At 38.7% G+C, this 23,610-nt stretch overlaps 2 protein-coding genes across 6 annotated transcripts; both read right to left on the reverse strand.

The window, feature by feature from the left end:
- Nucleotides 1–2,240: 2,240 nt before the first annotated feature.
- LOC121050395 lies at nucleotides 2,241–3,217 on the reverse strand. Its single transcript, XM_040510143.1, has one exon. It carries the CDS (start codon nucleotides 3,198–3,200, stop codon nucleotides 2,574–2,576), a length of 627 nt encoding a protein of 208 aa, XP_040366077.1. The 5' UTR covers nucleotides 3,201–3,217; the 3' UTR covers nucleotides 2,241–2,573.
- Nucleotides 3,218–15,562: 12,345 nt separating this feature from the next.
- LOC112179243 (protein BREVIS RADIX) lies at nucleotides 15,563–21,767 on the reverse strand. 5 transcript variants are annotated; one of them, XM_024317596.2, is made up of 7 exons: nucleotides 21,487–21,767; nucleotides 21,153–21,253; nucleotides 20,154–20,275; nucleotides 17,241–17,629; nucleotides 16,874–17,003; nucleotides 16,316–16,638; nucleotides 15,563–16,209 (listed from the first exon to the last, which is right to left on the reverse strand). In XM_024317596.2, exons 3-7 carry the CDS (start codon nucleotides 20,256–20,258, stop codon nucleotides 16,131–16,133), a joined length of 1,026 nt encoding a protein of 341 aa, XP_024173364.1. In that variant the 5' UTR covers nucleotides 20,259–20,275; nucleotides 21,153–21,253; nucleotides 21,487–21,767; the 3' UTR covers nucleotides 15,563–16,130. The 5 variants fall into 5 exon arrangements, with proteins under 5 accessions (XP_024173364.1, XP_024173365.1, XP_024173367.1 ...); XM_024317597.2 differs by having other exon boundaries at nucleotides 21,153–21,325; XM_024317599.2 differs by lacking the exon at nucleotides 21,153–21,253.
- Between the last annotated feature and the right edge of the window lie 1,843 nt (nucleotides 21,768–23,610).

A 23,610-nucleotide genomic window follows, 5' to 3' on the forward strand; every position in this document is an offset into this window, starting at 1 on the left:
TGTATAGTAGTATTGCTCTGATTAACCTTTGGGATTAGTATTTTTGAGTTTTGTGTTTTGTGAAAGTGGAGTTGTTGGTAATTGGGAGCAGGGTGGCTGACAGGACCCGACCCAGGAGTCACCCCAATTACCTGGATACGAGCCTGCGGGGCCCACATTAAGCGAAATCCTACCGAAAATTCGGCAGAACATCCCCTAAATATGGGCTACCCAAAAATTTCACAAACCTGGATATGATTACAACATTAACTTCTACTCAACCTACAATATCATATTTACAATCCAAGCACATATATTACATCCGGAAAGTTCAAATCCCAATATAACCTCCGTAAGCAACCACAATCCGAACAACAACATCCATCAAAATCAAAAGAAAAGGCTTATCAGAGCAACACTAAAACTAAGCCGATATCATACAAGGTAGGTTAAGTAATAACCTACGGACAAAAATGGAAGCGCTAATTCCCAAAGTCCTTGAGCATGGACGCAATCTCTGCTAATCTGAAATCTGGGCATTTGAAAACGAAGGGTCCAGGGGAAAACATATAAAATCCATTAGAATGAGTGGACAAAACCGAAACTAGAATCAAAACAATTTATGGTATGCTTCCCCATTTCTCTTTTTAACAAAACCATCATGCAGCTGAACCCTATGAAGTTCCAACTCAATCCTTTTTCCATGAAACTCATTTGATGGCTAGGAAGGACTGCTTCCTAAGCATCTCATACCATCGGGGAGGGACTGCAACCCGATGACGCATCGGGAGAGACTGCCAACCGGAGTAGGAGGCGGTGATTAGTTGGGACTGCCAACTAGCCACATGTAGTAGACGGGACTGCCGACTAACTACCTCAAGTCATCTTGAAGGGACTGCCAACCAGATGACACATCGGATGGGACTGCCAACCGAGCTGTAGTCTGGAAGGGACTGCCAACCAGACTATTACCTAGAAGGGTCTGCCAACTAGGTAAGATACGCATGCGCCAAACTGGCCTCCTTGTCAACTGTTTCCTTTTTAATCCTTTTCTTTCCATAAAATCACATTTCAAAACTTAATACCATGCTGCATGCATTATTTAAATAAAAATAAAGGTCCACTCACAAGTGAATCCCGCAGCTAACCCTGCTGCTTGCCTGTGTCCTCCTCGCTCGAGGGCTCAGTACTTCCTGTCACAATTGCATGGATATAATTAACCATAATAAGGAAATACTCTAAAAAACAACTCATTTCCCTCAGAATAAGCATCCGTTATTCACAAATTGTTATAAAACTCCCACACTTTAATTTGGGATTAATTCTATAATTCCTTAAAATCTCAATGCCCTCTAACTCAAACTACTCAACTGATTTTTAATTCGATTCTCAATCGATCAAGGACTTCACGTAATTTAAATCTTCACAAGAACCTTTCGATAACTAAATCAATTTAATCTCACCTCCTTCATCACAAATTACCACCAATCGATAATATAAATCCTTCCAAAAATTTCCACAATCATTCTTAATTTTTCCCTTTTTCTAATTCACGATTCCAACTCCACCTTCTCAAATTCACTCTACTACCTAACAAATAATTCACAATAGTCCTTTAACAAGAGAATTCACCCAACACTACCAACATGACAAATCCAACAACCATGTTCAACAATCCAAAACCAACAAAACCTCAATATCCAACAATTTCAAATTTAACACAAACTTAAAGATTAAATTCAATTCCAATCAACCCATTTATTCCAAAATCAACTTCATAACCCACACAACTATCTCTAAACCTGCAACAACAACCAAATTCAAGTAGGAATATCCAGAAAAATCAAACAAGAACCCAAGAATTCGAGAGTTACTGTTCACGGTACTGTTCACAGTCTCAAACACCTTCAAATCTTCCTCCACCGATCAAAACGAGCTGCAACAAGGTTAGGAATACATTCAGTACTTCCCCAACAACCAAAACCCAAAGAAATTCGACCGGAAATCGCCGGAAAACTGAGATCAAAGCAAAAATCCATTTTTTTTCCATTTCTGCAATTCTCCTCATATCTCCAAAACCAAAGCTACCCAAGGTGAAATACTTACATAGCTAGAAGGAGAAGGAAGAGAGGATCACGCCGTGCCCAACGATGCGTCTTGGGGTGGCCGGACGGCGACGAATTTGCCAGAGGAGTGCGACGGCGAAAAGAAAAGAAAAAAGGGGGAGGGGGGTGACTCGGGTTCTACCCGTGCTCTCTCTCTCTTTTTTTTTTTTTCTTTCCCTTTTCTCTCTCTTCCGTCTGTTTTAATAAGCCCTCCTTCCACAAATAGAAGCTCACAAACAAAAAGCCATGCCAAAAATAGAAATTTCTATTTTTGGTCATAACTTTTCCGATATAAATCCAATTTAAACAAACTACGTGTCCACGAACTCGATTTTTCGTATTCTACGACAATCTCAAATAAATTTTCTAATTTACCGGACTAAAGAAAAAGTCACTCCTCGGTCAACCACGGTAAAAAGTAACTAATAAAGACTTTAAGGTACGAGGCATTACAATCTCCCCTCCTTATAAAATTTCGTCCTCGAAATTTTACCTGTCAAGGAAAAGATGTGGATACTGTTGCCTCATTTGATCCTCTGGTTCCCAAGTAGCTTCTTCAATCAGGTGATTCCTCCATAATACCTTAACCAAAGATATAATCTTACTTCGAAGTACTTGCTCACGACGATCAAGGACCTGTACTGGTTCTTCTTCATATGTTAAATCTTCTGTAAGTGTAATGGGTTGAGCTGGTAACACATGTGAAGGATCAGTGATGTACTTGCGAAGCATGGAGACATGGAAAACATCATGTACTTGAGATAGTTGTGGAGGTAAAGCCAAGCGATAAGCAACAAGACCAATTCGTTCCACAATCTCATAGGGACCAATATATCTCGGACTTAGTTTCCCTCGTTTACCAAACCTTACCACACCCTTCCAAGGAGATAACTTCAGAAATACCCAATCACCAACTTGAAATTCAAGATGCTTCCTGTGTTTATCTGCGTAGCTCTTCTGTCTGCTTTGGGCCGTCTTAAGTCTCTCTCTGATCACTTTAACTTTATCTGTTGTGATTTCAATAATCTCAGGACCAATAAGTTGTCTTTCTCCCACTGCATCCCAACACAAGGGGGTCCTACACTGTTTCCCATACAAAGCTTCGTAGGGAGCCATACCAATACTTGAATGGTAACTGTTGTTATATGCAAACTCCATCAAAGCCAAGTGCTTATCCCAACTTCCTTTAAATTGTAGAGAACAAGCCCTCAACATATCTTCCAAAGTCTGTATAGTCCGCTCAGATTGTCCATCAGTTTGAGGATGGAAAGCAGTGCTAAATTGTAATTCTGTTCCCATAAATTTGTGAACCTTCCTCCAAAACTTTGATGTGAATCGAGCATCACGATCAGAAACAATGGACTCGGGAACACCATGAAGCTTTACAATTTCGTCCACATACAACTTTGCCAGTTTATCCAAACTAAAGGTTTCTTTAACCGCCAGAAAATGAGCTGATTTGGTGAGTCGATCTACAATCACCCAAATACCATCATTACCATCCTGCGTACGAGATAACTTGTAAATAAAATCCATGGTGAGATGATCCCATTTCCATTCCGGAATTGGCAAAGGTTGCAACAACCCCGACGGTTTTTGCCTTTCCGCTTTCACTTGCTGGCACACAAGGCATTTACTCACAAAAGCTACAATTTCTCTTTTCATATTTGGCCACCAATAGTACTCTTTAAGAGTCCGATACATTTTTGTACCACTAGGATGCAGGGCATACGCAGAGTTATGAGCTTCATCAAGTATTTCTCGTTTAAGTGCTTCAACGTTAGGAACACAAAGTCTCTTCCCAAACATCAATGTCCCATCTCTTTGAATAGAAAACTCAAGTTGCCAACCACCACGAACACCTTCTTTAATCCCTTCAATTCTTGGATCAAGAGGCTGGTTTTCCCGTATTTTATCAATGAATACTGGTCTCACATGAAAACTAGCCACCAGAGTACCAATCTCATCAACCGATAACTCAACCCCCCGTAGACCTCAACTCTGACAATAGGGGTACTCGAGTGGCCCTTAAATATGACAAGGTCACGGATGGGTTCCTACTAAGTGCATCCGCCACCACATTCGCTTTACCGGGGTGATACTCAATGGTACAATCATAATCTTCAATCAATTCCATCCATCTTCGTTGTCTTAAATTTAAATTCGGTTGTGTAAACACATACTTGAGGCTCTTATGGTCAGTGAAAATCTGACATCTGGCTCCATACAGATAATGCCTCCACAGCTTAAGAGCAAGTACAATAGCTGCCAACTCTAAATCATGTGTGGGATAATTCAACTCATGTGGCTTCAACTGTCTGGAAGCATAAGCAATCACATTACCATGCTGCATTAAAACACAGCCCAAGCCTTGTCTAGAGGCATCGCTGTAAATTACATACTCCCCACTATCATTAGGCAAGGATAGAATTGGAGCACTAGTCAGCCGACTCTTAAGTTCTTGGAAACTCCGCTCACAATTTTCAGACCAAACAAATCTGACACCCTTTCTCGTTAACTTAGTAAGAGGAGCGGCAATTGTAGAAATTTTTTGCACAAAACGTCGATAGTAACCAGCAAGACCCAAGAAACTACGAATTCCCGTTACATTGGTAGGTCTTTCCCAATTCAACACTGCTTCTACTTTTTGGGGATCAACACTAACACCAGCAGCTGTAATGACGTGACCCAAGAATGTCACTTGGTCAAGCCAAAACTCACACTTACTGAATTTAGCATACAATTGGTGTAGCCGTAGAGTCTCCAATACAATATTCAAGTGCTCAGCATGTAACTCCTCACTTTTAGAATAAACCAGTATGTCATCAATGAACACAATCACAAAGCGGTCAAGATACGGGCGAAATACCCTGTTCATGAGATCCATGAAAGCAGCGGGTGCATTAGTCAACCCAAAAGGCATAACAAGGAACTCATAATGACCATAACGTGATCGAAAAGCAGTTTTGGCTACATCCTCCTCTTTAATCCGTAACTGATGATAACCAGACCTCAAATCAATCTTTGAGAAAACTTTAGCACCCCTCAACTGGTCAAACAAATCATCAATGAGGGGCAAGGGATATTTATTCCTTATAGTCACCCTGTTTAGTTTCCGGTAATCAATACAAAGCCTCAAAGTACCATCTTTCTTCTTCACAAACAACACAGGTGCACCCCAGGGAGATACACTAGGTCGTATAAATCCCTTATCCGTTAACTCCTGCAACTGTACATACAACTCCTTCAGTTCCGCCGGTGCCATTCTATAAGGTGCTTGAGAGATGGGTGTTGTACCTGAAAGTAAATCAATGGTAAAATCTATCTCTCGCACCGGGGGCAATCCAGGTAATTCTTCTGGAAATACATCAGGATAGTCACCAACAATAGGAATTTGGCTAAGATCCATAACTTCGGCATTTGAATTCACCACATGTGCCAAATAAGCTTGGCAACCCTTACTCAACATCTTCTTAGCAGTTAGAGCTAAGATTATGCAAGATGGGAGAACCTCCCGTTCACCATAAAAGGTGACAACTGGCTTACCTGGACTCCGAAATAATACAGTACTACAAAAGCAATCCACTAAGGCATGATGTATCCGTAGGAAATCCATCCCGAGGATTACATCAAACTCCACTAACTCAAATGGAATCAAGTCCGCCTCTAAGCAAACTCCTTCTACAAACACTCCACAAAAACGATGTACCCATTCAATTCTATGTCTTTCCCCCGATGGTAGAACAACATGCCACTCTCCGAGTAGGAGAGATGGGGGCACATTAGCAAAGAAAGAAAACCTCTTAGACATAAAGGAGTGAGAGGCTCCAGGATCAATCAAAATGAAAGCTGGTTGACCAAAAACAATTAACATACCCATAATGACGTTCGGTGCAGTGCGACCCTCCTGCTGGGTCATAGCATGAAGACGGGCCTGGGTCACTGGACGCCCTCTCTGTCCACGACCCGGCTGAGTGCTGTTCCTGCCTGACAAACTGCCATGAGAACCCGAACTAGTAGCACCCACAGAGGTCTGACCCATACTCTGACTAGTAGTAGTGAAGACTCCCTGGGTCAACTGAGGGCATTCTCTCCTGTAGTGACCCCACTGGCCACACTGGTAACAAGTCCCCACACCTGCCAGACACGGACCTGCATGGTGTCTACCACAAGTAGCACACTGGGGATAGTCTCTCGGAATCGCCTGTCTACCAAAGCCTCCACTCGAACTAGCAGTGCCACCCCTGGACTGTCTCCTACTTGTCTGCCCAGGCCTCCTGAAGCGTCCCCTGAAACGCTGACGAGAGCTAGAATCTGAACTGCTCGGTCTACTGCCTGATGACGATGCAGAACCCGAACTAGAGGCAATTCTCTTCGATGGCCCTTGACTGGGACCGCCAATCTCCAAAGGTCGGGAACCGTCCAGATATCTAGCCTCACACCTCATAGCAGCCTCCACAGCTAACTTAAAAGTCGGATAATCGTGAGGCGCCAACCAATCTCGATATACAGGTATGAGACCATTGATAAACTGATCAACCTTCAACTTTTCTGTCGCCACCAACTCAGGGGCAAACCGAGATAAAGCAATGAAACGCTCCTCATACTGTAACCACGGTCATCTCTTCAGTCTGCTTCAACTGCATGAACTCAAATCGGAGACGATGCTGGGATGCCTGATTATAGTACCGATTTGAGAACTCCGTTTTGAACTCTTCCCAAGTCATGGTGGTTGGGTCAAAACCCATATTCCTGGTACCCTGCCACCAAAGCCATGCATCCCCGTCTAGGAGGTCAATAGCCAAAGGAACCCTCCTAGCAGCTGGACAACCCAAGGACTCAAGTACTCTCTCCATGCGGGTGATCCAGTCTCCTGCTACGGACTCCGTAGGAGCACTAGAGAAAGTATACGCCCCATGGCGTTTGGCACGCTCCACAGTATAATCAGTCCTAGGATTGGGGAGAGCCGCTGCAAAACGCTCAAACAACCGCTCCACGGTCCGTAACAACCCACGAGGAACATGCTCATCATCACCCTCACTAGCGGGTGAATGGTTCCTGCCAGCACGAGATCTGCGTCCGGGTCTCATTCCACCTGAAATTCCCATAACTGAGTTACACCAAGATATTTATACCAACAACAACTATCTTACATACTTGATTGGTACGTCAGCACCGAAGAGTATATGATGGGGAACCGCTGCAGTCGGGCCATCACTCGGGAGGTACTGAATACTATCAAGCATGTAAGACAACTATAAGAAGATATCGGCCACAGAATCTAATAACCTAGTGCTCTGATACCAACTGACAGAACCCGACCCAGGAATCACCCCAATTACCTGGATACGAGCCTGCGGGGTCCACATTAAGCGAAATCCTACCGAAAATTCGGCAGAACCTCCCCTAAATATGGGCTACCCAAAAATTTCACAAACCTGGATATGATTACAACATTAACTTCTACTCAACCTACAATATCATATTTACAATCCAAGCACATATATTACATCCGGAAAGTTCAAATCCCAATATAACCTCCGTAAGCAACCACAATTGGAACAACAACATCCATCAAAATCAAAAGAAAAGGCTTATCAGAGCAACACTAAAACTAAGCCGATATCATACAAGGTAGGTTAAGTAATAACCTACAGACAAAAACGGAAGCGCTGATTCCCAAAGTCCTTGAGCCTGGACGCAATCTCTGCTAATTTGAAATCTGGGCATTTGAAAACGAAGGGCCCAGGGGAAAACATATAAAATCCATTAGAGTGAGTGGACAAAACCGAAACTAGAATCAAAATAATTTATGGTATGCTTCCCCATTTCTCTTTTTAACAAAACCATCATGCAGCTGAACCCTATGAAGTTCCAACTCAATCCTTTTTCCATGAAACTCATTTGATGGCTAGGAAGGACTGCTTCCTAGGCATCTTATGCCATCGGGGAGGGACTGCCACCCGATGACGCATCGGGAGGGACTGCCAACCGGAGTAGGAGGCGGTGATTAGTTGGGACTGCCAACTAGCCACATGTAATAGACGGGACTGCCGACTAACTACCTCAAGTCATCTGGAAGGGACTGCCAACCAGATGACGCATCGGATGGGACTGCCAACCGAGCTGTAGTCTGGAAGGGACTGCCAACCAGACTATTACCTAGAAGGGTCTGCCAACTAGGTAAGATACGCATGCGCCAAACTGGCCTCCTTGTCAACTGTTTCCTTTTTAATCCTTTTCTTTCCATAAAATCACATTTCAAAACTTAATACCATGCTGCATGCATTATTTAAATAAAAATAAAGGTCCACTCACAAGTGAATCCCGCAGCTAACCCTGCTGCCTGCCTGTGTCCTCCTCGCTCGAGGGCTCAGTACTTCCTGTCACAATTGCATGGATATAATTAACCATAATAAGGAAATACTCTAAAAAACAACTCATTTCCCTCGGAATAAGCATCCGTTATTCACAAATTGTTATAAAACTCCCACACTTTAATTTGGGATTAATTCTATAATTCCTTAAAATCTCAATGCCCTCTAACTCAAACTACTCAACTGATTTTTAATTCGATTCTCAATCGATCAAGGACTTCACGTAATTTAAATCTTCACAAGAACCTTTCGATAACTAAATCAATTTAATCTCACCTCCTTCATCACAAATTACCACCAATCGATAATATAAATCCTTCCAAAAATTTCCACAATCATTCTTAATTTTTCCCTTTTTCTAATTCACGATTCCAACTCCACCTTCTCAAATTCACTCTACTACCTAACAAATAATTCACAATAGTCCTTTAACAAGAGAATTCACCCAACACTACCAACATGACAAATCCAACAACCATGTTCAACAATCCAAAACCAACAAAACCTCAATATCCAACAATTTCAAATTTAACACAAACTTAAAGATTAAATTCAATTCCAATCAACCCATTTATTCCAAAATCAACTTCATAACCCACACAACTATCTCTAAACCTGCAACAACAACCAAATTCAAGTAGGAATATCCAGAAAAATCAAACAAGAACCCAAGAATTCGAGAGTTACTGTTCACGGTACTGTTCACAGTCTCAAACACCTTCAAATCTTCCTCCACCGATCAAAACGAGCTGCAACAAGGTTAGGAATACATTCAGTACTTCCCCAACAACCAAAACCCAAAGAAATTCGACCGGAAATCGCCGGAAAACTGAGATCAAAGCAAAAATCCATTTTTTTTCCATTTCTGCAATTCTCCTCATATCTCCAAAACCAAAGCTACCCAAGGTGAAATACTTACATAGCTAGAAGGAGAAGGAAGAGAGGATCACGCCGTGCCCAACGATGCGTCTTGGGGTGGCCGGACGGCGACGAATTTGCCGGAGGAGTGCGACGGCGAAAAGAAAAGAAAAAAGGGGGAGGGGGGTGACTTGGGTTCTACCCGTGCTCTCTCTCTCTTTTTTTTTTTTTTTTTTTTCTTTCCCTTTTCTCTCTCTTCCATCTGTTTTAATAAGCCCTCCTTCCACAAATAGAAGCTCACAAACAAAAAGCCATGCCAAAAATAGAAATTTCTATTTTTGGTCATAACTTTTCCGATATAAATCCAATTTAAACAAACTACGTGTCCACGAACTCGATTTTTCGTATTCTACGACAATCTCAAATAAATTTTCTAATTTACCGGACTAAAGAAAAAGTCACTCCTCCGTCAACCACGGTAAAAAGTAATTAATAAAGACTTTAAGGTACGGGGCATTACAGTGGCTCCAGGAGTATAAGGTTGGTTTGCTTGAAGTGTTTTGTGTGTTTTACAGGTTTTTGGGTAGTCCCTTTTAGAGGTGACTCTGCCGAATTTTTGGTAGGGTTATCCCTAAGGTGGGCCCCACAGGGCCACCTCAGATTTCAGGGTGAAATTCGGGACGGGTCCTGTCAGGAGTTCTTTATCAATATGCAATTTTCAATGAAAACAAGTTATCCAAAGAAATTTATCCACATCTTTAGACAAAAGAAAAATTTCTAAGTATCCGTATTTATTTTCATCAAGCATGCATACTGCTGTTTTGTATTCTAAAACCATACTTGACCACTTCTTTGAAAGTAGAGGTGGCAAATGGGCCACAAAGCACAAGCACGGCACGGACCCGGCACGCTTAAAAGCGGCCCGGCACGGCCCAAGCCCGTTAGTGGCCCGGCACGACCCGAGCACGTTAGAATAACGGGTTGGGCTGGGCCTAAGAATATTGGCCCATTGTCCCGGCCCGGCCCGAGCCCCTAATTGGCCCGGCACGGCCCGAGCACGACATATTGTGGGCCGGCCCGTTACAAACACAAAATTTCATTTAAAAAAAATATATTAAAAACCTATAATGATGAGATTTGAATATGAGACCTTTTTATTTAAAATCTCTTGACAATTCCACCAATACTTTCTTTTATATTGTCAAAATAATGAAACAAAACATTATATCCTTGTTTTGACATAAGTATTTTTTCTAAATATTAAATATATGTTTATCAATAAAGACTAATCTCATAATAATACAACTATAGAATGAAGGAAAGAATAATAGATACTAAATCTTCATTATATTAATAAAGATTAATCTCACAATAATATACTAAAAACAATATATTTTGAGTTTTTTTTTTCTTTCTTTCTTATAGTGAAATATAAAAAATTATTAGAAATCTAATCTTAAAAAGCTAAGATTAGGAAAAACGTTGTAGAACTTAATTTATTTTAATTTTCTAAATAGTTAAATAAAATTAATTTTTATTTGTTCAAATTAAGATTTTAAAATCGTGTTTTATAGTGGGTAGGCACGAGTACGGCCCGTTATTGACCCGGCACGAGCACGGCCCGGTACGATATGGGCTCGGGCCATGGGTCGGGCCGGGCTTAATGTTTAAGTAAATGGGCCGGCACGAGCCCGGCACGATAATAAATGGGCCGACCCAAGCACGGCACGAAGCACGACTAGGCCCACTTAAAATGGGCTGGGCCGGGCCAGGCCGGGCCGTTTGCCACCTCTATTTGGAAGATAAAACTGAAGCATAGTTTTAAAACACAAAACACAATTTCAGTTTTGTTACTCGATCATATACAGTTCCTTGATCAGTTACTTGGTCAGGTACCTGATCAGTGTTTTCTGCCAACATCAATGAAGAATGCTTTGTGCATCATAATCACTTATGCCAACAGAAAACCACAAAACATATGAGCTCTTTTACTTTATATTCTATCCAGATTCATCCTTGTAAGAAAATAAGCTCTTGTATCTGTCAACTTTAACAATGTGTAAACAATTTCTGGGAGATTTTTGTTCTTCATATAGTTTTACACAATCACAGATACAATGCAATATCATCAATAATTGAACATGCATATCAAATCACAATTACACATTCAAACACAATTGTTTCGATTCCAAGAAATCCACAGAACAATAAAGAAATTGTAAGTTTCATCCGGTCACCATCTACTCTAGCCTAACGCACGCGGGAAATGCTACTAGGGTTCTTGAGCACAATCAAAAACTTAATTATCATGCTATGAATCGAAAACAATTTTCACAAAAAAACCTGTTTTTGCTTTTTCCCCAATTTGCTGCAAAAAATCTCAGCGGAAGCGTGAATGTTTTGGTCGGGTTTGGGCTTGGATAGTCCGCGTGCTGTGACTGGGCCTAGATGAAGTAACTTACCTTGATTAGTTACTTGGTCAGTTACCTGATCAGTTACTTGACCCGTAAAGCAAAAAACTTTTTTATTTTTTATTATTTTTATTATTTTTTATTTTTTATGTTTGTTTTGCAAAACCCTAAAACGATTTTCATGCTAAGCAAAAACTGAATTCATATTTGTGAGCCTATGTTCTGATACCAATTGTAAAACCATATACATGCTCACAATCATATGCATACAAGCTTGACAATAATCACATAAGAATCAAGACTTACCTTCAGCAATTACTGGCATGGATTCCATCTCTGCAACTGCACAACAACGATCACTATAATATAGCCTTCTGTTGCTTACCAACCTTGCTTCTCAATGGACAGAACTAATGCAAAACTCGTGGTGGCAATAGGGACCAATTCATCTTATTTATATAGGTGACTTAACCTCAAGAAGCTTCCCATTAAAGCATTCCTTATCGGATTAGGTTTCCTAGTTAGATTCCTAATGTAACACATCATTGTAGTCTTTCTTGCAAACTAAGAATAGGATTACTTACCTTAATGAATTGATGCACTCTTTCATTAAGTTACAATATTGATTTATAGTTTGTGTCCATGTTGAACTAGTTTTGACATTAAGCTAATTATCAATTTACTATATGTTAATGTGTGACAAGTCCATGTTGATTCTAAAATCTACAACTAAATAGCAACTAACAAAAAAGCCATGGGCTCCAAATACTAAACCGAGAACTGTTTTGAGAAAAAAAAAAACAACAAAATCGATCACCTTCTTGCAATTCTTGCAACACTTGAAACTCAAAATGGTGGGATGCTCAAAAACCTTTCTTCTCCGTTCATCTTGAGATCGTGCGCCATGGCGGTTGTTGTTTCTTCTAGAGATCATGTGCAACTGAGTTGCCTATTTTATTTTCTTTTTCCTCTTTTCAACAACATTTTTCTTATTTATATTTTCTTTTATTTTTTAATATTTTTATAGTATTAACCCTGCTTGATGTCCTTATTTTAGTCTAACTTTATGTAAAAATGGGCAATATTAGAAGATCAATTTTTTGGTGAAGCTTTTGACACCAAAGCCAACATCTTCCTTTATAGGAGTAGAGATGGGGATCCTAAATATTTGTAGGAGCAATAAATAACTCTAGAGTAATTGCTATGAAATTATGTCATCAAACAAACCATAAGTAGTTTAATTGGTTGTCCGACTACAGGGATAAAGCTTATTTCATGGAAATTGAAAAACAAAGCAACTACAAGTAGATATAGACTCATCTCGTCTTAGAAAAACGAGTTGTTTTGCTCCCCAATGCTTGGTTCTTTGTCCTGACTATATTGCATTTTTGTATTTTGTAACTTTTTGTTTTTGTTTTGTAGTGGTCTCTGGTTTTTTTTTTTTTGGATATGTTCTAAGATGTCAAATAAATAGACCTGCAAATGGATTGGATTTTGATCTGTATCCGCTCCGGATCCCGTGGTTTTTGAATGAGTTTGGATTAATAAGATTAACCTTAGTTTAAATATTGCTTGAGCTAGATACACATTTATAATATGAAAACATTTTAGACATATTTATGTATTAAGACATTGTACCATTGATGCAGTTGATGATTAATTGAGAATGTGCTTGAACAAGGATATATAGGAACCTTTATTTTTATCTTTGATTAGGCCATTGAGGCTTTAGCAATTGAAACACTCGAGTGTCCTACTTTCCTGACTCCAGCAATGACAAGATTGTCATTACAGTCTCTTATTATGATGCTAGAAGTTACCGCACTAGTAATTTAAATAACCGGATCATATTAGATCTTGAATTTATTTTAATAGAAAGAGGGTACCACATAATGATGCTCAAAGGTTTAGATTGCTGAAAAATATATAGATTTTTATCCTTCAGCTTCAGAATTCATATCCATCATTATCTTGTCCTCATCAGAGATACCACAATGTCAAGTTAAGGCTTTAAAGTGGACGTTCAAAATTACAGGTAGTTATTAGAAATAGAATTCACAAAACCTCATCATATCCATCATCATCTTAATTATCCTCATCAAAGATACCACAATGTCAAAATAAGGCTTAAAAGTGGATGTTCAAAATTATAGATAGCTACTAGAAATAGAATTATCAGAACCTCCTCATATCCTTCAGCTTCAACTTAAATTCATATCTTGCATAATCTTTTCCACAGACTCTCCCGTTTCACCTCCGTACTCAACTACATTTGCAGCAGCAGCCTTGATCTCAGTATTTTCCATCAAGATCTTTTCCAGATCATACATCCACTGCAGTCCTTCGACACATTCACTTTCACACAAATGTGATGTGAAATACGATGCTGCAACTTTGCTGGACTTCACGCAATGAGACCATGAAAAACCAACCGAGAGTTCTGCATAGTTCTGCCTGATATCGTTGTCCATTTTGAATCCAACAAGTTTCTTCCAATTACATGGTATGTCAACAACTCACTGCCGCCTTCAAACTCAATCTTGAAATTCATGTAATCAGTTATGCATCAAACGGAAGAACTGCAACAACCCTAGTAGATATGCCATCAAGAAGTTCTCATCTGTCATTGTGAATCAACGAACATAATCCAACAATCCCAACTCCATTCCTTTTAGAAAATGAAGCTTGAAAAGCACATAAGCCAGAGTTACAAATTCTAATTCCGCCATTGGTTGTGCTAAGTAACAAATTATGTTTTTTATCCACCATTTTAATATTTATATGTTATAAACAAGCTCAAAGATAAGTTGTTATGTTGAAATAAATTTTTTTTTTAAAAGTTGTTATGTAGAGATATACAATTATTTTTTCAAACACCTATTACAGTTTGTTATATCCTTAGAAAAAGTATAAATTAAAAAAAAATGTGTTTATAAAAGCATTAAACCAAATTTAATTATTTATTATATTTGTTCTTCATCCAAATGAATGATAAATCACATATCCTCATCGCAAAGAAAAAAAGACACATTGCTTCGGTCATTTTAGTTTCTTTATATTTGATTTAATGTTGTTTTATTTTTTGAAAATAATGGTGGATGTCAAAGCTGCCGATGTTGTTTATAAGACCATTTCTTGGTAAAATCCTTGTATAAGTAGATTGCTTAGGACCAATCGATGAATAGTGAGTGATCCATCATCGCATTTTCTCAACGTGCTGTGTTTTCGGCACAATTGGCAGGATGTCAATCCCCACTTCATCATGTTCACTGAGTACAACGATGCAACTCTCTAAAGTTGGGTTCACTCACACCATGGTGACCTATTGCGAATCACCCCAAGAGGATTTGCTTATATCTCCAATGACTTTGCCTCCAAACTGAGTCATGTACTCCAAGCTTTAATCTACCCCTAGTTTACAATTTGATCCTTACATGGCAACATAAACTCGGGAAATTTTTTCCTTGTTGATTCTAGTTTAATTAAACTAGGAACATGTACTATCAACAGTGCCCGGTCTGACTTGCATCAATTTGTTGACATGGTGCAGGGATTCGGGCTGAATCCTTTCCGTATGAGATGGAAGAATTTCTTTAAAATCTGACAAACAATTCATTATTTGCTGAATAGAGGTGGAACAATGTAAAATTTTTCTTTTGAATAAATTAAGATATTAATTAGTGGTAAATGCTCAATGTAATGGTAAACCAACTCCGCACAGTAATAGATGACACTGTACCAGAAGAACGCTAATCTACAACTGTATCAGAGTCCACTCCTACCAAAGCTTATGTATTTTTATATTAATGTACTATAAACTTCCCCTTTCATGTAATTGCAAATCAATTCAATTCAATTCCATTTCTCAAATGTATATAAACTGTATTACAAAGAACAAACTTGTTAAGCTCCAAATGAGAGCCACCGCCACATGATCCCCATAATTCCCAAACACTACAAGCCGTGAAGGGGAAAACAACACTCAAAATTTTTCAGTAACTCGTTCCCCTCCTTCTGGCCTGATAGTTATAATAGTAATGACAGACAACAACGAAGGCAAAACTGGAAACTTCTGGATATCCCATATAAATGAGCCCTCAAGGAAAATGAACTCCCACCTCATGAGAATGGTAGTAAGAAAGAACATATTAGTTAGATCATCATAATCATCATCATACAATGTGAATTTAATTTCTGACCATCATAAGTCTCACTGGTGGCAAGACCAATTTCTTGCGGAGACTCTATTGCAAAGTTCCGTTTTCCAAGTTTGAGACATCCAGGTGCGCCTTGAAGTAGTAGTAGTTCCGTTTTCCAAGTTTGAGACATCCAGGTGCGCCTTGAAGTAGTAGTCTTTCATTTCATCCCTACCGGAAATGTTGGTTGTGTAAAGTTAAAATTTAAAGGTATTGAGCTTGTATTCTCTCTCGGTTTTCTTCCCACCATGTCTTCGCATTCCTCTCCCCAAACCTTTCGCGACTGAGAGGTTGAGAGAAACAGAAAAGGTCAGTTGTCTCAGCCTCTCCATCAACAAACAGCCAAAATAAAATGTCAAAAACAAGATAAAGAACTGCCTTTTCCTTACCTGAACCTAACACGCCGGAGCTCCCTAGTGCCATCGGCTAGCTGTCGAATGGTTATATAGACCCCAGGCTCATCTTGTTCAACCCATTCGGACTCCACCTCACTAGCATTGCTAATAGAGACGGAAGCTTCATCTCTAGATGAGGTTGTCGTTCGCGATGCATCAATAGATCCACCTGCATTATACTGATGACCATCAGATGGGAAGTATCCTCCGCTTCCAGCTCCAGAGGGTTTGTAGTGGTGCCGTGGTGTCCAGTTTGTTGGAACCATAGGGCTTTCTCTAGCAGAGTCCATCCTCGAGTAAAAGGATTCTCTTGGTGGCTGAACAAGAGTAGAAAAATCTGTTAGCAAATACTAATTTGATGCAGACAGACACCAGAAACATTGGTTCAATTGAGTTAAACCTTTTCAAGTATCCCCAGCATAAGATTTCCAATGAAAACAACAGTGTCAGTTTTGGAAACTGTTTTTAATTTGTATGAACTATGTGCAAGGCCTAAATTCTAAAGTGAATGTTGCTCTTCAAGCTTTAAAAGATAAGTCAAATTTTGATTACCTCATCTTCAGACCTTGGTGGAGTGTGAAGAGCTTGCCGGTTGAATCTCTGGACATTGTAGAGCTCCATTATGCGGTCATAATTCTCACCCCACCATCGCTGAGCTTGCCATTTGTTAAACATCTCTCGGCTTCAAATTCAGAGCCATTTCATCAGGTTTCCACAGAGAAAGAATTAAGTTCCAATACAATATTTGAAAGACACTTGTAGAAATTTGAAGATACAATCCAATCATGTGTCATGTAAAGAAAGCAGAATCTCACTTCTCAAATCAGGAAGTCTAAGTAAGCATTGCATAACAGTTAAAAGATCTTGGGCATCTTCATTTCTAATTACTAATAGGATGCTCTAACTTAAGGTTCCATACCTGAAGCGAATTCGTTTAAGATCATTTCCCCCATTAGGAAGCGACACAAAAGTGATGTGCACTCCTGGTTCAACCTGTGCCATCCACTCCTTGGGCTCGTCCTCATCCTCTAACACAACCTCACACGTTGAATCTCGTGTCGGATCACCACCACCGCCATATGGTCGAGTGAATCTCGAGTCTGATCTTGCACCAAGTTGATGATTAGAGGTGAAGTCCCAAGCAGGTGTAGAACTTGAGCTTGCAGCATAAGGGTATGGAACCCCTTCAGAAGCAGTATCAAAATCAGGGTAAGGTCTCCTTTGCCCTTTCTTGAAGCTACTGCTTGATCCTGTGCATGGTTTGCATTGCTTGTACGCACCGGAGAATTTCAATGCCATATCCTTGATCTGCACAATGTTAAAAAAAACAACGTCAGCCAAAAGCACAGAAAGGTATTCATGTATTCCATGGAGTACTCATCACTTATGGGATGGAATAAACAGGGAAATTTGTTACACATTATGCGGATTATTGCAAGGCAATTCCTTGGAGTATTTGTCCACCAAGGTTAGAAGAAAGTAGTGCTAAACTTTGTTACAGATTATCCACCAAGGTTAGAAGAAAGTAGTGCTAAACTTTGTTACAGATTATCCACCAAGGTCAGAAGAAAGTGGGTACTAAACTTTGTTACAGATTATTACAAATTTGAGAATCACTTAAGATTCCATTTTTCAACCAAATACAGTACCTACTTTTCCTTCCCTTTGCCTACAAATAATAATAGATTTCATCTCTATTCTCTTAAGAATTCGAACTCCACTGATTTGTTTATGAGAAAAGATTGCTTAAGCTCCTAGAACCAAACAATAAATAAAAAGTTAAAAACAGAAAGAAAAAAAGGTCACGATATTAATTTAACAGAAAACAATAATTTTTTTTTTTTTTCAATTTAAAAACTAATGCAACATTTAAAATAAAATATAATGCAGCACTGCTCATCTACCATCTTACTATTTGAACTACTTGAATCTGACATGCACATTTCGGTTTATTCGGCTTTAAAAACATATTAATTTCTTCCTAAAAAAAAGCAGAAGAACAACAATAATGTGTTGGACCTTCAATGCAAAGAAAATGAAAATAGGTATTTGAATTATTAAAATAGAAACATCAGGGAACCCAAAAAAAAAAAAAGATATTGCAAAGATATGTCCCATATTCTTCTTAATTGGAAAAGTGATGGGTGTAGGAAGCAAAGCCCCACACCAGAATGGCACAATCGAAGATAATGATGACACAATCTCAAATGATTATGTACTCTCTCCATCTACAATACCACTGGCTTTGGGTTGTCATTTACCAAATTAAATTTCTTTCTTCCTATTCTACGCTACCAATGTGTTGCTTTTTAACCACAGTGATTAGACAAGAATTCAATTGTGGGGCATCCGTTAGCAGTCTTTTCTTTTTCTAAAATTTAACAACTTGTCTCTTCCCTCAGGAACCCCCCACCATTATTACTCACTTATTATTGTGGATATAATTCATTCATTTCTAAACAAACTGGCTGGCGTTTATCACTGCTCCTCAAATAAGCTATTTAATGTTCATAAAGAAATTGCTAAGAAAGTAAGATATGATTTTTCTTTTCAACTACGAATCAAGTTTAGAGAAATTTGAATGTCCTAAATCTTATAATATTTTCGTTGAAATTTAATATTTAGAAATGCACTTGAGTTCGGATTCTCCCTACCCGATTTCGCTAATTATCAAAAGGAAAAATTATGACCTAATGTCATTATTTATTTGATCACATGAATGTGCATAAACATTAAACAATGCACGAGAAGAAACTAAGAAAGGAAAATGGCAAATCACGTGATTAGCGTGTGCAAATAAAAGGTCGTATTCTATAGTCGTGAACTAGTTTATATATATTATGGTGGCAAGTAACCAATGGCGTCAGCACATTATTGTTGAACCAGAATGTCCTACCATGATGACTAGCTGGAGAACCAGTGTCTCTATAACTAGAGTACTAGACCAGACCAGAGTCCCAGACCAGACCTTTTTTACCTATTTATCAATCCCTCCCTAGGTAGCTTAGCTACTCAAAATTTGAATCTTTTGCATGGATGGGTATCTATTCAGCATTTCAGCTCTGTCCCTTTTTTTATAACTTTTTGACTGAGCTAGGGAGGTGAATAATTCATCTGACAAAAATCTAGCCTAGGCTCACTGAAAAATAAATTCAAACGGCCCTTGTAGGAACAGGATGATGAAGCAGCAGCAAGTTGACTATGAGAAAGCTGTTCTAAATTCAAAAGTTCAAACGGCACATCCAGTGTATCAAGAATTTATTCATCGTGGATAGTCTACTCAAATTCGTATTTCTTTTTAGTCATATTTACGACTAATAAGTGTACAATACTTAATCAATAGGTATTGGATAAGCAATTTCGTGTCCTCCCTCCCTCGTATATACTCCACTCAGCAACCCACTTTGATAAAATATTTCGGCACCGCCCTAGTAAGTATAGCCTAAATTCATACACGTATTATGCATCGAGCAAAGCTGATACATAACTACGTACAGATTTAAAGTTAGAATATTCGAAATCAGATAGTCTAGACACCTTCTACCATACTCCGAAAAATGATAAACTATAAAAGTGTAAATCTAAAAAGATGCCCCCAAGGGGTGGGCCCCAAACCGTATCAGTCTCCCCTCTCCTCTCAATGCACTTATGATTTTGTTTTGTTTTATGGAAAAAGAGACTGAAAAAGCAAAGCTTGTGTAGGTGAAGCAATAGACACACAAATTTAGAGAGAATCAGAGAAAGAGTGAGGAAGAAGAAGTGTTATAGGATTTTTTTACTATTATTACTCATAGATATAAATAAAATTAAAGAGAGATAGAGAGAAGCTAACCTGCGTGGTCAGGCTTTTGACGGCTTCTTTTGTACTTGGGGTGCCACTCCCACGCTCTCCTCCGTCGTCTTCCGGTTGCTTCGTACATGCTATGCATGTAAACATTTCTCACCGTTTTGCCCCTGCACAAACCACACATTTCCAAATTAACCAACACCATAGTTCCATACTACCATTTCATTCAAAGTACCCACATATCTTTTCAAGGTTGGACAAGGACCAAAAGAAATGTACAAGCTTCCTCTTTGCAACAAGCAGAGGATCTTTGTCCGGAACGGTATCACCAAATTACGATAACACCCAAGATGGCGATAATTTTTCAAGGGTAAGTCCGACAATTCAACGCAAGATAGAACATTCTCCTCGGATTAGGATTAGGATTGGAATTGGACCCCAAATTCAGAATAAAATAAGAGAAGAAGTAGAAGAAGAAGAAGAACAAAAAACAGAACCCGCCCAAAACTCACATTTGGGGTTTGGTAGCAAAGAACATGCGTGGATTTGCAGACGGGTCCAAAGAGAAAGAGAAAAAAAAATAAAGGGAAAAAGGAAAAGAGCTTCACTCGGGATCAGAGTAAGACCAAAAAGAAAATGTGTAAATATTATGAGTCAATAATTGAAAGTAAAAAAGAAAATGGGGAAGGATTTGAAAGTGGGTCTTAGAAGGAGGCCACAACTGGGGTGAGAGAGCTGCTTTACTATCCTGGAAAGAAAGGAAAGCCAGATAAAGAAGCTGCTGCTGCTGCAAGACCAAATCCAATTGAATCCCTTTCACTTCTTCCTTTGTAACTATTTCACATCAGAGAGGACCAGATATCGTACGACTCGGTTTCTTTCTCGCTGGGGCTGTCGTTTTTCACAGGAGGGGGTGTTGGGGTTTGAAAGCGCTGGTTGAGTGGACAAGGAGACAAAGAAAACAAAAATAAATCGGAAAAATATGGTTTTTTTTTTTTTTGTTTTTACATTAAATTCGATCATTATTATTCGAAAACGACGTACCGAACCAAAACCCCAACTGTGCTTTTTTCTGCCCGTCACTTTTGTCCTCCTCCTATCCTACCTCAAGCCTTCTTCACTCTTCCTCTGCTTCAATATGGGCACTGTTACCCAAAAGTGAGAAAAGGAATTACGAACAGAGAATTAATTTCTCCATCTCCAGCTCCAAAATTATTCTTCAAAATTAATGAAAAACAAACCAAACCCATTTCAAACTAAGTAGAATTTTAAAAAAATCAAAACCCCATTAAAATGCTCTGTTTTTTTGGTTGCTGAGAAAAATATATAAAGTTATAAACGAAAAGACAAAAAGAGAAATGGAAACTGTAACCCTCACCTTGATCAAGAATGGAGAGACAAAGGAAAATGAAACCCGGTTGAAATCTCTTTGAAATATCAAACGTGGGCAAAGAATCCCATTATTTTCGGTGATCTGAAGTCAACCCGGAATTTACCAAAAGCTTCTTCTCTGAACTTGGAAACCAAATCGTGGTACTTAATTTTGGAGCGAAAATCTTGGCCGGGAGTGAAATGTCGTTTGAAATGGGAAAGTTTGGGAAACGACAGCAGAGGGTTCGACGTTACGACAGGAATGAAAATCGGATAACTACAGAGGAGGAGAGAATGCGAACAAAGGGGAATGTGGTATTTATAGGAGAGGGGGGCGTGGGGGAAGAATTGACGGCGTCAGTATTATCCGTTAAAGACGTAACGGAAAACAGACTAGTTAAGAGTAGGTCGGAGGCATTTGGTCATGAGCATTGAGGACATAAGGGTCCACATGTCTAGCTGATGTAAGGGAAGGTCTCTCTCCTCAAGTCTCTCTGGGATCACTGACACGTGGCATTATTATTATTTTTTTTCTGTTTGAAAAAAATATACATATTTGGGTTTTGGCTCGTAAGTTTTATTTTACGGTGCGGTTGCCATCCGACAGTCTGTTTAGTACACCTTACATAAACAATTAATGTCCTTAATGTTTTTGAAAATTTCATTTTATATCTAATCATAATTAATCAAGAAAAAAAATTTATAAAATTTAGTGATCAATTTTAGATGGAGATTTATAAACAAGCGCTCTAGAACATCAAAATCCAGATCAATTAAAGAAAATCACAATATGGAGTTCTTGATCATTCTTGAGATTGTCAAATCAAAAGTGCTGCCTCTAATTATGAACTTTTCTTAATTGAATACTTCTTAATTGTGTTGTTCTAAATTGAAAGAATTCCATGTATGAGGAATTTCAACAATTTGAAAAATCTTCCCGAATGGGCAATACTATGCAACATATTTTGATGTAAGATTGTTTACATTTACTTGTTTAATGAGTCCGCAGAAGTTTATCCAATTCTACAAGAGTCTGTATAAGTTTATCTTTTGTCTTCACAAATCCTTGAAAATTTAGCTTTTAAAATCAAAACTGTACATAAATCTGAATATATTACACCCCTTTTAATATTCCATTCCACCTATGGTACCAAAAATATGCAATATTGGAGGATTTTCATTCATGTCTGTGATTTCCAATGGGGGTTGTTTTTTTAAATTGCTATTTTTGTATTATTTTTTTCTTAATTATATTTTTCCTAATTATAAATAAGGGTAGGATAGGAAATTTTTAGGATAAAATTCTAATGTAAGGTATGGTGAGTAGACAATAGGGTGGCAATAGCCACACGCACCCTTATTTTATAGGGTTTTTGTTGAGGTCAGAAGTTTAAATAGTACACACTAGAGTATAGTCTTTTCGACCTATATGAAATGCAACCAAAAATGTAATTGCAAATCTGGTGGGATATACGTGAAGAGATAAAAACTTTGAGTGCAAATTGTGATAGCTCTCTTGCACGATAAATGTCACAGACTCCTTGTTCATCTTAACTACTTGTTTCCTTAGCTAGTAACTTTTCATACAATATGCAAGGTTGGGTATATGTATTATGTAGTATACAGTTGATTGAAAAAGTCATGTCATATCCATATCACATTGAAGCGAATCTCACTTGATCTGATATTCGCGAGTTAACACGCTTAGGTAAAATATAAAAAAAATATATCAATTATTTGTCATTCTTGCTCTCATCTAAACTTTGAGAAAATTAACTATATTGTGAAGCAACCTTAATTACGATGCGAACCCGTTACCTCTTCACAAGTTCGCAAGGACCCAAGGTCGCAATATTTTTTTTTTTTTTTGATTACTAAGTTTCGATGATATAAAGAAAAAGAGCCATTCGTATTTCGTAATAGAATTTACACAAAAAATATGACACCACGTACAATCTAATCAATAATGAAATTCACTTTAGCCTAGGACCACCGTGGGTGACCAAGCTCTACAGTTTACACCAGTACAAATTTCCAATTCAAAGCCCATGTTCTTTACATTTTTTTTTCTCGATCTCGTCCTCCCTCTGTTGCTGTCAGAATTCAAAGCTAGGGCAAGTAGTAGGTTCCA

This window comes from Rosa chinensis, chromosome 7 (assembly GCF_002994745.2).
Source record: "Rosa chinensis cultivar Old Blush chromosome 7, RchiOBHm-V2, whole genome shotgun sequence".
In the NCBI taxonomy this organism is placed as follows: Eukaryota; Viridiplantae; Streptophyta; class Magnoliopsida; order Rosales; family Rosaceae; genus Rosa; species Rosa chinensis.

What these genes read in the sequence shown, in the direction of transcription:
- LOC121050395 (XM_040510143.1), bottom strand. Translation starts at nt 3,200, where the DNA reads ATGGCTCCCTACGAAGCTTTGTATGGGAAACAGTGTAGGACCCCCTTG.
- LOC112179243 (XM_024317599.2), bottom strand. Translation starts at nt 20,258, where the DNA reads ATGTTTACATGCATAGCATGTACGAAGCAACCGGAAGACGACGGAGGA. An exon ending in CTTAAACGAATTCGCTTCAG is followed by an intron (nt 17,004 to 17,240) that starts GTATGGAACCTT and finishes CTGAATTTGAAG; the next exon opens with CCGAGAGATGTTTAACAAAT. An exon ending in CACCAAGGTCTGAAGATGAG is followed by an intron (nt 16,639 to 16,873) that starts GTAATCAAAATT and finishes ACTCTTGTTCAG; the next exon opens with CCACCAAGAGAATCCTTTTA.